General features: G+C 36.3%; 1 protein-coding gene across 12 annotated transcripts in view; it reads right to left on the bottom strand.

Annotated features, from left to right (window-relative positions):
- Positions 1-18,231, bottom strand: part of LEKR1 (leucine, glutamate and lysine rich 1) — a 307,061-nt gene that overhangs the window by 101,893 nt on the left and 186,937 nt on the right. For 11 of the 12 annotated variants that reach the window (XR_014822590.1, XR_014822589.1, XM_021069707.2 and 8 more), the window contains one exon: positions 10,166-10,259. The exons of the other annotated variant lie outside the window; for it this stretch is intronic. Coding sequence is in view for 9 of the 11 variants with exons in the window: in XM_021069707.2 (XP_020925366.2) it covers positions 10,166-10,259 (94 nt within the window). In the remaining 2 variants the exon portion in view is untranslated. The remainder of the gene's footprint in view (positions 1-10,165; positions 10,260-18,231) is intronic. 12 annotated transcript variants of the gene reach the window in all.

The following is an 18,231-nucleotide window of genomic DNA, read 5'->3' as shown; positions in this document are numbered from 1 at the left end:
ATTGAGGTACTAAAATAGCAAGTGTTCAAAAAAAAAAAAAAAAAAACCCTTGTATGGTTTATTGGGAGAGCCAAATAGTTACTTTAGGATAAAAAGACTTCTTTCAAAATATGGACTGATTGCTCACTTAAGAGAAAAAGAATGTACACAAACTAGATGGGACAGGACAAACTGTAAATTATATTACAGAAGGACTCGAGAAGGATTTTTAAAAAACAGAAGTTCTCTAAATTTATTATGGGGGAGAGGCCATTTAGGAATCAGTGGAGTCTCTTGATGTGGTTTATGAAACAAAGGCAGCATTCAAGGACAGAATGAGGGTGGCTGACTGGTTTAATGAGTAGAATGTTCTGTTTTACCTGAGCCGGGAAGAAAGGAGATCTTCTTGCCCCTGAACTATTCCTTGGAATGAACTAGCATAAGTAAAGGGAGGGGAAAAAGGGAAAGAATAGATGAAAAGTGGGAAAGGAAAAGCACTGTAGATAGAAAGAAGAGTGATTTACTATCACTTATTTGATTTGTAATTTGCACAACCTGAGAAAGAAAAGCAATGTGATGAGCTTCAGGTGGGATTTCCAACTTTGGGAAGTTGCAAAGGGAAGCCAAACCCATTTGATTGTGTTGACTCTGTAGCACAGAGATGATACTATTGGTTCCTTCATGATCTGAAGAGTTTGAACAAAATGATGGGTCCACAAACACAATGATTTGCTTAACTGGCAAACCGTCATTGAGAAGATGAGTTCATGCTAAACTGTGATGTTTATGTTTTTTAACATATTGATAAGAGCTGTTTGTTTAAATTACCTTAGATGGCAGGACTTATGTTTATTCAAAATAAATGAATTAGGGGGCAGTGCATATATAAAATATGACCACTTTACATAATCCCTAATAGTAATTTTATAATCACAAGAAAATTCTAATTTCTAAAAAAAGCATGAATAATACCTGAGGTCAAGAGTTACACAAAGTAAAATCAATTATCTGTGTACACATTCCAGATTTTAATTCATCCATATCTTCTTCTAGCTCAAACTCTTGTCTGCTTCTTGAAGGCTTCCTGATGACTCCAGAGTATTCTGAGTATGTTGCTTTTTAATTCCTTTTGTGTTTGTTGTTGGAATGCATAATTGGTGTTTTATAATATCTGTATCTACTACTGATGTGCAAAATGCTGTCTTTTATTATTTTCCAAGTGAGATATTTGTGGTTGATTTTGATATTTTCTGACTGTTCATGGAGCCAAACACCCCGTTATAACATAATCACTTATTACTCTTGATGATCCCTTTAAAACCAAAGGAGTTTCACATGTCAAAGTAGAAATCAGATCACTTGTTTATATTTGATGTACATATGTTATTTTAAAAAATATATCTCCTAAAATAAATTATTATATTATTTTCTTATAGTTAAAAACAAATACTGGTTGAAAACTAATATTCAGATTATTTCTGAATTAACCACTCAATATGTATATAAAAGTAGATGACTATTCAAATACTACACTTTATAGTAAAAAATAATGCGAAAGAATCAGAGTATACATTGGAGTCCTGCCAGTAACTGAGTTAACTGAGGACAGAAGGAATTTTCATTGGGTATCCAATAAAGGCTAGCTCAGTTCATTTACTCATTCAGTTCTTATAACAACACTGGGAAGAACATACAGTAATTATTATTCCCACTGTCTAGAGTAAGAAATAGGCTCAGAGGAATTAAGGACCTTCACCAAGATCACAGAGTTACTACAGGTGGAGACGGCTGTGCACACGGATGTCTCTGGGGGGCTCCATAGCTCAACATGGTGAGTTTTTCTACACAGTCTATCTCCCCATATGTCTACATTGCATGGTAGGGCAGGGACTTGGTATTTATTTAGTATCAAAATACTTGGGGATTTTTTTCCCAGATAACTTTATGTTAATGAATTCTAATTTCTGGGAGTTCTTCTTATGGCTCAGTGGTTAACAAACCTGACTAGCATCCATGAGGACACAGGTTTGGATCCCTGGCCTCACTCAGTGGGTTAAGGATCTGGTGTTGCCATGAGCTGTGATGTAGGTTGCAGATGTGGCTCAGATACCACATTAGTGTGGCTCTGGCATAGGCTGGCAACTATAGCTTGGATTAGACCCCTAGCCTGGGAACCGCTAAATGCTGTGGGTGTGGTCCTAAAAAAAAAAAAAAAAAAGACTATGAATTCTAATTTCTGTTCTGAAGTTTCCTTGTGGGCACAGTGGGTTAAGGATCCAGCATTGCTACTGCAGTGGCTCGGGTTGCTGCTGTGGCACAGGTTCCATCTCTGCCCTGGGAACTTCTGCATACCATGGGTGTGCCCCCCTCAAAAAAATAATTCTAATTTAATTCCATTGTTGTTAGAGAAAACTTTGTATGACTTGAGTTGAAAAGTCGTGTGACTTGAATCCTTTTAAATTTATTGGGATGCATTTGTCCCCAGTAGAAAAACTACTTTTAATAAATGTCCCATGTACACTTGAGAATAATGTGTATTCTGCTGTTAAATGGAGAGTTCTATACATATAAATTGGTTAATAGTGTTTGTTAATAGTGTTGATAACTACATCTTTTCTTAAAAATAATTATACTATTTTCCATGGTATATATCCTTAATGATTTTCTGGATATTTTTCTATCAATTATTGAGAAAGGGCTATTGACATCTCTGATTATGATAATAGATTTGCCTCTCTCTCCTTGTAGTTCTATTAGTTTTTGCTAAATTTTTGTAACTAGGTTAAAAAAACATTTAGGATTATTATGTCCTCTTGATGAAGTGATCTCTTTATCATTATGAAATGATCTTCTTTATCTTTGGTAATATTCTAAATATTCTGATTTCTTTCTCTGAAATCTACTTTGTTGATAGTAATGTAGCTACTATATCTTCTTTTTATTTGTTCTAGCATATTTTTTCCATCCATTACTTTTAACATATTTGTTAAGATATTTCTTTACATAAAAGCACATTTCTTATAGGCAACATATAGTAGAGTCTTGCACTTTTGTCCCACATAACAATCTCTGTCTTTTAATGGGGATATTTACACCAAGGCTTGGCAAACTATGGTCCACAGACTAAATTCAGCCATGCCAATTTGTTTGCATATTGTCTATGGCTGTGCTTAAGCTACAATGGCAGAGTAGAGTGGTTGCAGCAGAGACTACATGCCCCACAAACCAAAAATACTGACCTGGTCCTTTACAGAAAAAGTTTGCTGACTCCTGGTTAAAACCACTTATATTTCATTTGATTAGTGATATGACTAGCTTTAAATCTATCTTGCTATGTGTTTTCTATTTGGTCCATCTTTTTTTTCCCCCTTTTCCTGTCTTCTTTTGGATTATTTTTTTAATTCAGTATTATCACCTTTGCTGGCTTATTAGAGGAAACTCTTGTTTTTCTATTTTTGTGGTTGGTTTGGAGTTTATAGAATATATTTTTAAGTTAATGTAGTCTATCTTCTAATGATATTTCACTTCATGTATTGTATAAGAATCTAAATGTCCTCACCATCACTACCAAAACAACAAAGGTAATTATGTGACATGAAGGATATGTTAACTAACTTTATTGTGGTGATTTGTTGCATACACACACACACACATACACACATATATACACGCACGCACACACACACACACACACACACACACACATATATATATATGTCAGATCATCATGTTGTACATCCTAAACTTACACAATGTCACATGTCAGTTATGTCTTCATAAAGCTGGAGGAGAAAAGGGGGGTATGATGGTTGGTTGATGGATATAACTAGATTGAAAGGATCCCTTCCACCTTTTCTTAGATCTCCTGCCTTTGTACCAATTTCAACCTAAAGTCAGAGTCCAGGAACTATTACTCTCCTTCATTCAATTAAGGCTTTTGGGATAGAAAACAGTTTTAAGGGTGCAGAGTAGCCCAAGTGGGGCAAATGAAAGGAATCTGGCCCAACTTATGAGGCAGATGAAGAAATTCTCAGAGAAGGGTAATCTGCTGGAAGATGCCCTCAAAAGGGTCCACTCTACTCAGCTCATTGTCAGTCTGTCTGCCCACTGGCCTATCTCTTGGCCCATCTTTTAACTGGAAACCTTAGGGGATACTTGTTATTTTCCCTTCCAGCCTCTATTGTCCTTTTTTTTTTTTTTTAATAGAAATACTTGTCCCCCCACTTTTTTTTTTTTTTTTTTGGTTTTTAGAGTTACACCTGCAGCATATGGAAGTTCCCAGGCTAGGGGCTGAATCAGAGCTACAGCTGCTGGCCTACACCACAGCCCCATCAATGTAGGATCCCAGATGCATCTGCAACCTACACCACAGCTCACGGCAATGCCGGATCCTTACTTAACCGACTGGGCAAGGCTAGGGATTGAACCTGCATCCTCATGGATACTAGTGGATTCATTTCCACTGAGCCATGATGGGAACTCCAATAACTGCTCCTTTTTAGGGATTCATTCTTCCCCACTGTCAGTCTATATGATTGGGGTGGCATTCTGTCTGCAATGGTGAGCATGTGACCAAGGCCCAAGTGAATCAACATGCCCTATCTTGTCAGAAATCGTGGTCTGTCCAAGACTGAGCACACAGTTCCTTTAGAATCTGACAGCCACAAAGAGTCTTTTGCTAAGAATGCAGGAAAGAGACAAGAGGAGCTTCTGTTCCCTTTTTGCCATCAGGAGGGACAACCCTGAGTCTGAATATGAAACCAATCTGGCAGAAAACCAGCCTGAGAGCTCTGAATCCAGCTGTGCCTGAAGTAGCTTACCACTGAACTTTGCAGTTAACGAATTATATTTTCACTTGGAAAAAGAAAAAAAAGAATCTCACAATAGTATAATTCCATTTCCCCCTTCCAAGCTATTGCAATGTTGTTGTCATATACTTTGCTTCTAAATGTTTTCTCATTATTATTTTTGTTTAAACAGTTAATTATAATTTAAAGAAACTAAAATGATAAAAAGTAGCATATTTATCCACATTGTTACCATTTCTGGTATTCTGCATTCCTTTGTACAGATCCATAATTCCATCTGGTAAAATTTTCCTTCGAATAAAGGACTTCTTTTAACATTTCTTATAGTGTGGGTGTGCTGGTGATACATTTTTTTCAGCTTTTTCATTCTGAAAAGATCTTTATTTCACCCTCAGGATTGAAAAATATTTTCACTTTGTATAGAATTCTAAGTTGACAGCTCCCACCACCATCTCCCCTCACCCCTGCCACCTCATCTTCTTTCAATACTTTCAGTCCCACTGTTTCTTGCTTACATTGTTTATACGTAACAATCTACTGTCATCTTTATCTATGTTCTTCTCTATGTCTTTGATTCTCTGATTGATTTTAAGACTTTCTTTTTAATCACTACTTTTGAGCATTTGGATTATAATGTTCCTTGTTGTGCTTGAGGTTTGCTGAGTTTCTTGAATACGAAGACTTATGGTTTTCATTAAACTCTGTTTTTTTCTTCCAATTTTTTTTTCTTTCCTCTCTTTATTGTCCTTTGGGTAGTCCAATTACACATATATTAGGCCACTTGAATTTGCATCACAGCTCACTGATGCTCTTTGTCTATTTGTTCTGAGTCTCTTTTCTATTTCAGTTCATTGCATAGTTTCTTTTGCTCTGTCTTCAAGCTCACTAAACTTTCCTTCTGGAATGTTTAATATGTCATTAATCCCATCCAGTGTCCTCTTCACCCCAGACATTCAGTTTTCATCTCTATAAATTAATTTTGAATCTTTTTTTTATATCTTCTCCATCTCTACTTAACATCTGTGCCTCTCTGAGTCAATTTATATTTGTTGATTTCTCATTATGAGTCTTATTTTCCTGTTTCCATGCATGGTAATTTTTGATTGGATGCCAGACATTGTGAATTTTGTCTTGTTAAATGCTGGATATTTTTGTATTCATGTAAGTATTCTTAAACTCTGTCCTGGGATATAGTTAAGTTTTTTGGAATCAGCTTGATTTTTTTAAGGTTTTCCTTTTAAAATTGATTAGGCAGGACCAGCTCAGCATTTAATTTAGGTCTAATTATTCTCTACTACTGATGCAAGACCCTTCTGGGAACTCTATTCAGTGCCCTGTGAGTTACAGGTTTCCCAGTCTGGCTGGTGAGAATAGGCATTATTATTGGCCTTTTATAAGCATTTGGTCCTCTTCTCTCCAATCCTTTCAGATGGATCTCCCCGGCTCTGGGTAGTTTCCCCATATATATTCATTGATCATACAAATACTTAATGGGGATATTTTGTAAATATCCAGCATTCTTTCTCTATACAGCTCTCTCTTGAGAACACTATTGTGTGAATTTAACCATTTCAATCTCCCTGGCCTCTTAGCAAGTTTTTCTCAACTCAGAGAATCTGACAACCTCCACCAGGACTCCTGCTCCTTATAGGATGGCCTTAAATTTATTTCAAGTTACTAATTTAGGGCAATTGAAGAGTCTGTTACCTTGTTTTTCTCTTATCTCTAAGAATCACTGTCCTTATGTTCAGTGTCTTGAGACCACTGTTTTCTATCTTTTCTGCAGTGTTTTAGTTGTTTTAGGGAGGAAGGTAAATATGGTTTCTGTTAGTTTATCTAAGCCAAATACAGACCTTTTGGATTTTGTATTTAGCTCTCATTTTTTGAAGAGGGTGGGGTTTTGTCAGTTCTCATTTCCTGGCTATATAACCTTAGCAAACTACCTAACTTCTCTGAGCCTTATTTTTTCCATATGTGAATAGGAATAATAATGTTACAATGATTAAAATTACATTGATGAAAAGCATTCAGCACAGGCTTGGCATATAGTAAACATTCTGACAATGGAGACTATTTTATTATCTAGATTAACAGTTTAAATCAGATGACCTTTTGCAGGCTATTTAAGACCTAAAATTTTATATTTTTATTACATCAATTTTGAAAATTACATGGCATAATTTAAAAAAATTAGAGTGTGCCCTCGATATTCATTTTAGACATACATTTATTTTACACAAATAAAAGTTGATATTTTTTAAATGACAACTTTGTCCTTGTCAAATTTTATTTTACAAGTTGTCTTTTTTAATTTAATTAACAGTATACAGAAATACATTAGGAATTATTAGGCCATTTGGCTCTTTCATTTTAAAGAATTGATTATTTCTCGAAGTAAACTTTTTCTCCTTGTATTTTCACTATCAATCCATTTGCTTTGTGAGGAAGTAAGGTTTTGTTTAACTATTGGTTTCCAAAAGCTTTATGTACTGTTTAAAATTAGGTTAATAGTATAATTCTAAAATGTTCCATAATATCTTAATAATAATTTAAGAAAATACTTGATTGAGATCTGTTTATGGCACTACAAAGTGATAGTCAATAAGTGACTTATTTTAAGTAGTCTGGCTACAGGAGATTTTTTAATTACAACATTTTAACTGAAAAGCAACAACACTGCATTTGGAACCAATTTTATATGTTCATCATGCATACTAATTTCCTTTTTTCACATCAAAACAATACTTGAAATAAACAAAAATCCATGACAATTAGTAAATACTCAGTTATTTTAAAATGTGCCATCTTTGTTGCATAGCAACTATTGATTCTATTATGTGCTTTTTACATACTCTAAAATAATTAAGTACAGGCACAAATTACTATCTACTTTTTCAAATGTTAAAAGCATTTAAGTTATGAAGTTTATTCTAATATGCGTATTATATATTTGTAAAGGGAACATTTCATTCCTACGCAAAGACACAGTGACCCAAGAAAAAAATGACAATGTCATGTTAGTGATTCTCCTTTCTCATGAGAGGACTTTCAGGGAATTTTTTATTCATAGTCTCAATAACTAACACAGCTAAGCACAATTATCATTCGTTGGCTTTACTGGTCTGGATCTTGATTTACTCCTAAGCTAAATGATAAGATTTACTAACAAAAAGTCATGTCCTCTCAACAAAATGAAATGTCCATTTATACTACAGAAAACTATCCAGGTCAAAATATATCTATGATATAATTAACTTATTAGAAAGATACCTGCTCTTAATATGAACTTAGAGAATCTTATATAGGTTTACTTTCCTCATCAAATTAACTTAGCATAAAGCAAGAACATAATAGTTTTATATGTCAGATGCTAACACTGACTTGGCCTAGTTGCTGTGTTAGCGCCTCAGGGACAGGGCGCAGTGAGCCACAGTGCTAGTGTGGATCATGAACACAGGCTCCTTCTCCATGGATTATATATGAAGGTCCTTGGTGGGATGTGGCGATGAGGAACTACATAAGCAAAGCAGCAAAGTTCACTCTATCAGTCTAAGAGGAGCTCAGGAGTTTGAGGGAAAGGAAGCACCTGTGAATCTCTATCCACATTAACTCCATCGGTGAAATTTCTGAGTCAAAAGATAGCACACTTACAATATCACTTTATATATTTTGTCAAGCTTCCCTTCAAAAGTTGCTATAATTTCCAGTCCTTTAAAGAATAAGAAATGAAAGACTATCTCACTAGACCTTCACCATAATGCAAATTTGAAGTAGTAAATAAACAAACAAACAAGAAAACAAACCTCTCATTGCTTTAGTTTGAATTTTTTGGATTGCTAGTATGGAGATCATCTTTTCATCTCTTTATTTTTTTTTCATATTTTTAAACAGGACTTGGTAAGGATGAGGAAGTGAATAAGAATAGATTAGTCAACTGAGCACACTGAGGCTAAAAAGAAAAGAAACAATTAAAGAAGTGTGGGCTTTAGAGAAGAAGAGAAAGCCCATGCTACAAATAAAGCAGGATAAGAATGTGACACTTAGAGCAACTTCAGTCCATGTTTTCAAATTTTAATTGTTGCCAATATGGAACTGATGCTATAGTGATCATTTTGGTTATAGCCTGAATATGCTGTCCCCAAAGGAAAAGAGAAAGGGGGCTGATTTATAAAGGGACAGATTGGCTGAGTATGGCCAGTTGTGTAAAGACTAGAAATGAAAGTGACAAATTTAGAATTGATCTGAGCCAGCAGCAATACCTAAAGGATTTCAGTCTATGGATGGCAGAATGAGGGATTCCAGGTGGAGATATTAGTTTGGAGATGTTGCTTGAGGTTACAAGTTATAGGGTCTAGTTACCAAGAAGAATCTGACAATAACCAAATAGGTTTTTAGGACATCAATCTAACGATGCGAATTTCAGCAGCCAGTGCTAGTTCTCTATGCGCATGTAAGACAATCAGAAAACCAAAACAGAAGCCTAGAGCTAGGAGTAGGTACTGGTAGGGGAGAAGAAAAAATTGGGAAGCTTTTGACATAGTATGCATGATAACGCCTAGGGCTTAATCAAAACATATCTGAAACTTATGTCAGGGAGATAATGTCTTTAGTCTCAATGACTAGAGCTGTGCACAGCCTGAGAAGGCAGGGGCTAACAATTTTAAAAGTGTGATTTATAGTCTTTAAAATTATGAAAGCAATACATATTCATTGTTGACACTTTAAAAAATAGAGCAAAGTCCAAAAACAAAAATCAATGCAATTTTTTTCATGTTCTAAGAGCATTTCCTTTGTAAATAGTAAACAAAATACTTATTTTATTTGCCAGAAGTTCATAATTGAATAATTTCAAGTAATCTTTCATACTCTTATATCATCTTCTTCTTTTTGGGGGGCTGGGGGGACCTGCACTTGCAGCATGTGGAAGTTCCCAGGCCAGGGATCAAACCTGTGCCATAGCAGTGAGCTGCAGCAATGAGACAATGCCATGTCCTTAACCTGATGAGCCACCAGGGAACTCCTCTTACATTATCTTTGCAAAAATAGAAAAATTGTAAGATGAATTAATATTCCCCTGCTTTTAAGGATGTGGTCAAATGCAGATTCTATAATTTTATGAGAAAAAGGTAAATATTTAAAAGTAAAAATTATGCTTTTACATGAGAACTAAGAGCTATTTTAATCTTATAAGATTTCAAATTCTGTTTTTACCTTTTAATTTCCTATTTGTCTAATATACATCATAAGCATGGTTAGGAAGTTCCAGAAGCAATTGAAAGTGTACACAGAAGCAAAGAAATCTGAAGTAGTTTGGCAAATGTATAGAATTTTTAAAAAGCAAATAATACATGTGCTGGTGAAAGTCACATTATCATTACCTTCTCCCTCCAGTTATCATAACTCAGCAGCTTCTGTCTCAGGGTTTCCTGCAGCTGCTCGATGCTTTTCTGATGTGAAATCAGCATTGATGCCCTGAAAACCATAAGCATGACAAAAGAGTCAAGACTCACCCCTAACCCTCTTCCTAAGTTGCAGTTCCTGGCTCAGAGAATATTCACAACTCAGTCTGTATATTCTCTTAAGCAATATATATACTGCTACTACATACCATTTTTACTATTGTTAACAGCAATTTACAAACACTGCCAACAAGCTGAGTAGTTTCTCAGGCTCAATTTTTGCTTAATAATTAATACTACTTTTGCATGAAACAGTAACATGCGGAGTCACAAATATAATAAAATACGAGTCACAAATATAATAAAATACTATACACTGTGGTTCCAAAGTTTATGACTAAATCTAACACTAGACATTATTTTGTGTCTTTAAAAAAGGAAAATACGTTGTGATACGCTTCAAAATCAGCACATTTGTGGTTTCTGCTATGATTTATTTTTCTTTTATTTATCACAAGTGCTGAAAGGAACAGAATTAAGTAGAGAGTAATGTCTGAGGTGTGGCATAACACAAAACATACTAGAAAATAGAAACTGCAAAGAACATTTTAATATTTTAATCCATGTAAATGGATCTTGAAGCTTAGTTTGTGTTCCTCTGGGTGGAAGTAAATGTGGGAAATTCATGAGAACATTTCACAGGGGTACTGAAGTTAAGCCTGTAAATATCACTAGAGGTGGCAAGAACATACCTGCTGAGTAAGTCTCCCCCTCTATCCCTGTCTATAATCACCATGACCCTTCTTATTTTCTATATAGATGATTCTTCTCCATTGCTTGTTCCTCTTTTGAATACCTTTATTTTCCATCATTATCCTCTTCCATTTAGTTCTGACTTCTTCTCTCAAACTTCTGACTTTCATTGTAACTGCCTGTTAGACATCTCCACCCTAATGACCCATCAACACTAAAGATTCCACAGTGAAAAAAAAAAATCACCATCATCTCCTGCAGTCTTGCCTTTACTTTTTTTAAAGATATTTTTTCTATTATAGCTGATTTACAGTGTTCTGTCAACTTCTACTGTACAGCAAACTAACCCAGTTATACATATGTATATATACATTCTTTTTCTCACATTATCCTCCATCATGCTCCATCACAAGTTACCAGATATAGTTCCCTGTGCTATACAGCATTGTCTTTCCTTTTGACTTCTGAAACCTTCAGCAGTCAAAATCTTTACGTTTAAATTCCTGAGTCATCTTCTACTCTTCCTTCTTCTTATTCTACCACATCCATTGCATAACAAGTTCTATATATTCTACTCCTTGGTGCACCTCAAAATACTTCCTCCCTTCCTTTCTCACTATCAGCAGTTAGGGTTCTTGACTTTACTTCCTACCTACAGTATTATAATAGACTATCATTCTATCTCTTGATCTCTATTCTAGCCTCACTCTTAGAATATTATCAAACATTTGTTTTTACCCTAATAAAAGCAGTGCCTACATTTCTAGGCTGGAAAAAAAGGGACACAGATATAAGACACATTTGACCAGGATTATGAATATCATTTGAGGAAAAATGATTGAAAAGAACCAAATTTCCCAGACTTTTTTCCCAGAAATGTGTCAGCTTAGTTATCTTGATGGACCCAGTAGTTATGCTGCAAGCCATACAGGAAGTCTGAATGGACTAGTTACCTTGATAACTTTCCTACTGAAAATTTTTTTACTTACCAAAGCAAGTAATTTTTTTTTTTTTTTTGTCTTTTTAGGGCCGCACTTGCAGCATATGGAGGTTCCCAGGCTAGGGGTCTAATCGGAGCTACAGCTGCTGGCCTACTCCAGAGCCGCAACAATGCCACATCCGTGCCATATCTGCAACCTACACCACAGTTCATGGCAATGCTGGATCCTTAACCCACTGAGCGAGGTCAAGTATCAAACCCACAACCTTATGGTTTCTAGTTGGATTTGCTTCCACTGCACCATGATGGGAACTCCTGGTAATTTTTTTTACTTACTAAAGAAATCTTAAAATTCATCAATGATCTGGACAAAAAGTGAAGAAGATGCTGGGAATGAAAATCAAGTGAAGGAACTGAAAAAGGTTATCAGTGGAAAACTACTGAAATCTGAATAAAGTCTGTAGGTTAGTTAATTGTATCATACCAATGTTAATTTCTTAGTTTTTACAGATGTGCCATGGTTATAAAAAAATTGACCAAAGGGAAACATCGACCCTCGGTACTGTCTCTGTAAACTTTTCTGTAAATACAAAATTATTGCAAACTAAAGGTTTAAAAAAAATGAGGTAAAAGAAAGAAACTCAACAAGAAGTAGAGCACTGAAGCCAACTCTCACCTTGAAGGTACTTTCCAAATTTGATAAACTTGAGCTTTAAATATCATAGCCATGAAGGGCACTGGAGTCAGGAGAGAAAGGAAGAGCCCATGAGGAAACACCTGCATAAAACTACATCTCAAAGAGTGACATATTCAGAATGTCATTTTTGTTATACTACATGTCAGCATATGAAATTCACATTCAGTACGTATAAAATGCAAATGAAATTTTCTATCAAGGCACAAAAAGGAAATTACCAGCTTTGAATGTTGGTGCTAGGTGGAAGTGAAAATACAAATCTCCCATAAGAATTTGTAAACACAAGCAATCCCAATGCAGGTTTATATCTTGAATTCATACTACCTGAGTGGTCAAAAAGCTTCACACTGAGAAGATATCTTAAAATGGTACTAAGCTTGCCTCCAGAAGAGTGGAAGGAAAAACATCAATATGTTGGGAAGAAATCTATCTTCAACCTGAGACTCAAACAATTTCTACAGATAAAATTCAAGACTTATGAAATCATAATTTTATTTATTTATTTATTTATTTATCTATTTATCTATGTATTGCTTTTTAGGGCTGCACCCATGGCATATAGAAATTCCCAGGCTAGGGGTCAAATTGGAGCTACAGCTGCCAGCCACAGCCACAGCAGTGCAGGATTCAAGGTGTCTATGACCTACACCACAGCTCATGGAAATGCTGGATCCTTAACCCACTGAGCAAGGCCAGGGACTGAACCTGCATTCTTATGGATACTAGTTGGGCTCCTTACTGCTGAGCCACAAAAGGAACTCTGAAATCATAATGTTAAAAGTCACAAAATTATTTTTTAGAAAGCCAGTAAGAGGAAGAATTAGAAGACACAAATGATAGCATAATCAAACTTACAAATTCTAAAGTACTGAATTTTCAAATATAGACTATAAAATAAGAAAGCTCAATATGTTTTAAGAATTAAAAGATTAATTTAAATGACTAGTAAAACCTGAAAAGAACCAAACTTGTAGAAATGAAATATATAATAACTGAAATCAGTAGATGGTCCTATAGCAGATCACTCACACCTAAAAAAATGAAGTAATAAACTGAAAGGGATATTCAAAGAAATTATACAACAGGTACAGTACATGAAATCAAAAATATGGAAAATATAAAAGAGGTTGATATATGGAGGACAGAGTAAAAAGATCTAACAGCTATCTATTTATCATCAGAAGCAAGGGAGAGAAAGGATATTAGAGACTGATGAAACACCAACCACAAATCTCAGAAGTCCAAAGGATTCCAAATAATTCAAGTAAAAAGAAATCTCATATCTGGTGCCTGGTAGTGAAAATGAAGAATATCAAAGTTAAAGAGATCTTAAAAGAAGCTGGAGAGGAGTTTCTATCGTGGCTCAGTGGTTAGCGAAAACAACTAGTAACCATGAGGTTGCCGGTTTGATCCCTGGCATTGCTCATTGGGTTAAGGATCTAGCATTGCTGTGAGCTGTGGTGTAGGTTGCAGATGTAACTCAGATCCTGCATTGCTGTGGCTGTGGCATAGGCTGGCAGCTGTAGCTCTGATTAGACCCCTAGCCTGGGAACCTCCATGTGCAGCCCTAAAAAGACAAAATGACAAAAAGACAACAAAAAAAAAAAAAAAAAGAAAAGAAAAGAAAAAGAAAAAGAAACTGGAGAGAGAGAGAGAAAACAACCTAAACTCAAGGAACCCAAAGGAACCTAAACATATAGAAAGCTTACTTTCTAGTAGAAACAAAGAAGGCCAAAAGCAGCAAAATAATATATTCAAAGTACTATGAGAAAATAACCATCAACCTGAAGTTTGGTACCCAGCTAAACTATGTTTCAGAATGATGCAGTTTTGAATTATTTTGAGTTCTAAAATAGTGAAGTACAACAATTATTGTTTCACTGTTGCCTTTAACCTTTTATAGAGAAGAATTTATAATTTATTCAAAGTTTTAAAAATGGAAATCAGTATTTAAAACTGTGGACTAATAACAAAATTTTTTTTCATATTTATTTATATATCTTGGTCTTTTTAGGGCTGTATCTATGGCATATGGAAGTTCCCAGGCTAGCGGTTGAATCAGAGCTCAGCTGCCAGCCTATGCCACAGCCACTGCAATGCCAAATCTGATTTTTTGATGGGGTTGTTTGTTTTTTTGGTATGGAGATACAGAATGTGTTTCTAAATTTTGGAGATTAACCCCTTGTCAATTAATTCATTTGCAAAGACTTTCTCCCATTCTGTGGGTTGTCTTTTCGTTTTGTTTAGGGCTTCCTTTGCTGTGCAGAAACATTTAAGTTTAATGAAGTCCCATTTGTTTATTTTTGCTTTTACTGTCATTACTCTAAGAGGTGGATCTGAGAAGATGTTGCTGTTGTTTATGTCAGAGAGTGTTTGGCCTATGTTTTCTTCTATGAGTTTTATAGTATCTGGTCTTATATCTAGATCTTTAATCCATTTTGAGTTTGTTTTTGTGTGTGGTGTTAGGAAGTGTTCTAATTTCATTCTTTTACATGTGGCTGTCCAGTTTTCCCAGCACCACCTATTGGAGGGGCTGTCTTTTCTCCATTGTATATTCTTGCCTCCTTTGTCATAGATTAGTTGGCTGTAGGTGTGTGGGTTTAATTCTGGGCTTTCTATCCTGTTCCACTGATCTATATTCCTGTCTTTGTGCCAGTACCATACGGTTTTGATGATCGTTGCTTTGTAGTATAGTCTGAAGTCTGGGAGCCTGATTCCTCCAGCTCCATTTTTCTTTTTCAGGATGTCTTTGGCTATCCTGGGTCTTTTGTGCTTCCACACAAACTTTAAAATATTTTGTTCAAGTTCTGTGAAAAATGTCCTTGGTAATTTGATAGGTATTGCATTGAATCTGTAGATTGCCTTGGGTACTATAGTCATTTTGATAATATTGATTCTTCCAATTCAAGAGCATGGTATGTCCTTCCATCTATTTGTGTCATCTTTGATTTCTTTCATCAGTGTGTTATGGTTTTCAGAGTACAGGTCTTTTATTCTTTAGGTAGGTTTACTCCTAGGTATTTAATTCTTTTGGGTGTGATGGTAAACAGGATTGCTTCCCTAATTTCTCTTTCTGATCCTTCATTGTTAGTGTATAGGAATGCCATCAATTTCTGTGTATTAATTTTGTATCCTGCAACTTTGCCAAATTCATGGATGACCAGACACTATAAAACTCTTAGAGGAAAACATAGGCCAAACAGTCTCTGACATCAACAACAGCAACATCTTCTCAGATCCACCTCTTAGAGTAATGACAGTAAAAGCAAAAATAAATGGGACTTCATTAAACTTAAAAGTTTCTGCACAGCAAAGGAAATCCTAAACAAAATGAAAAGACAACCCACATCTGCGACCTACACCACAGCTCATGGCAATGCCAGATCCTTAACCCACTGAGCAAGGTCAAGTATCAAACCCACAACCTTATGGTTCTTTGATGGAGAGAAAGTCAGAATCAGATATAAGAAGACTTCAGGATTCCAAGAATGATGTCAAATGACCCCCTTCATGGTGGATTATGCACTTATTTACTATGAGATATATTTCTTCTCCAGAGATTCCTTTTTTGTGTATCAATTATAGATTTTTGGTTTGCAGTTATTCTGAAGTTTTGATATGAGTCTATATGTATATGAGATTGTTTTAAGTTGTTGTTCTCTTAATTGCAAGTGCATCTCCAGTGTCCTGCATTTGTACCCACCTCTTCTCATGAGCTCTGATTTTGGTGGTATAATTGTGTATGGATGATTTCGTATCTTTACTGTATATGTATACCTTTACTGGTGAGCCTTGTCATGTGTGGAATTTTTGTTTCCTGTTGCGGCCTTTTCTTTTCTGCCTAGAGAAGTTCCTTTAGTGTTTGTTGTAAGGCTGGTTTAGTGTTGCTGAATTCTCTCAGGTTTTGCTTATCTGTGAAGGTTTTGATTTCCCCTTCAAATATGAATGAGAGCCTTGCTGGGTAAAGGTAATCTTGGTTGGAGGTTTTTTCCTTTCACCATGTTAAATATATCATGCCACTCCCTTCTGGCCTGCAGAGATTCTGCTGAAAAATATGCCGATAACCTTATCGGGGTTCCCTTGTATGTTACTTGTTTCTTCTCCCTGGCTGCTTTCAAGATTTTCTCTGTCTTTAATTTTGGTTAGTTTGATTAATATGTGTCTCGGTGTATTCCTCCTTAGGTTTATTTTAGATGGTACTCATTGTGCTTCCTGGATTTGAGTGAGTGGTTCCTTTCCCATGTGAGGGAAGTTTTCGGCTATTATCTCTTGGAATATTTTTTCTGTCCCCTTCTCTCTCTCTTCTCCTTCTGACACCCCTATAATATGGATGTTGGTGCGTTTCACGTTGTCCCAGAGTTCTCTGAGACTCTCTTCATTTGTTTTCAATCTTCTTTCTGTTCTGCATCCATAATTTCCACTAATCTGTTCTCCACCTCGCTTATTCGTTCTTCTGCCTCCTGTATTCTGCTGTTAGCTGCTTCTGGTGAATTTTTTATTTCCATTATTGTATTTTGCATCTCTTCTTAAGTTTTATATCTTGTATCTCTTTGGTCAGTGTTTCCTGTAAGTTATCCATCTTTGCCTCCAGTTTATTTCCAATGTCTTGCATCATCTTCAGCATCAACAATCTAAAGTCTTTTTCCTGGAGGCTAAGAATCTCCTCATCGCTTAGGTGATTTTCTGGGGTTTTTCCTTTCTCCCTCATCTGAGTTATAGTTCTTTGTCTTTTCATTTTTATGGTTTTTGGTGTGGTGACCTTTTTACTGATAATAGAGTTGTATCCTCTCTTACTTCTGGCATCTGCCCCCCTTGTGGCTGAAGTCCGTATGGGGGCTTGCTGTAGGCTTCCTGATGGGAGGGGCTGAGGCCTGCGCACTGGTAGGTGGAGCTGATTCTAATCCCTCTGGTGGGTGGGGCTTAGTCTCTGGATGGGATTAGAGGCAGCTGTGTACCTGAGGGGTCTTTAGGTAGCCTGTTTACTGAGGGGTGGGGCTGTGATCCCACCTGGATTGTTGTTTGTCCTGGGGCTTCTCAGTGGTGACTGATTGGTGGGGCCAGATTTCCCCAAAATGGCCACCTCCAGAGAAAGCACACTGCTGAATATTCCTGAGAGATTTGCTTTCAATGTCCGTCCTTCACAACAAGCCACATTCACCCCTGTTTTCCCAGGATGTCCTCCAAGAACTGCAGTCAGGTTTGACCCAGATTCCTATGGAGAACTCGCTCTGCCCTGGGACCCAGTGCTCATGAATGTCCATGTGCGCCTTTTAAGAATGGGGTCTCCATTTCCCCCAGTCCTGTGGAGCTCCTGTGCACAAGCCCCACTGGCCTTCAATTCCAGATGCTCCAGGGGCTCCTGCTCCCAGTGCCTGGTCCCAGCACGTGAGGGTTTGATGTGGGGCTCAGAACTCTCACTTCTGTAGGTGAGTCTCTGTGAACCAGTTAGTTTTCAGTCTGTGGAGCTTCCCACCCTGGAGGTATGTGGTTGTTTATATCACGAAATTGCCCCTCCTACCTCTTGATGTGGCCTCCTCTTTTTCTTCTGGAGTAGGGTATCTTTTTTAAGGTTTCTGGTCCATTTGGGTGGAGACAGCTCAGCTTTTAGTTGTGAATTTTGTTGTTTTTAGGAGAGAAGTTGAGCTCCAGTCCTTC

This window comes from Sus scrofa, chromosome 13, assembly GCF_054392235.1.
Source record: "Sus scrofa isolate SSC_HxYL_T2T_F1_AM1 chromosome 13, Sscrofa_HxYL_maternal_Yorkshire_Landrace_v2.0, whole genome shotgun sequence".
NCBI lineage: Eukaryota > Metazoa > Chordata > Mammalia > Artiodactyla > Suidae > Sus > Sus scrofa.
Note: the sequence above shows the minus strand (reverse complement) of the source record. Positions and strands in the feature narration are given on the sequence as shown.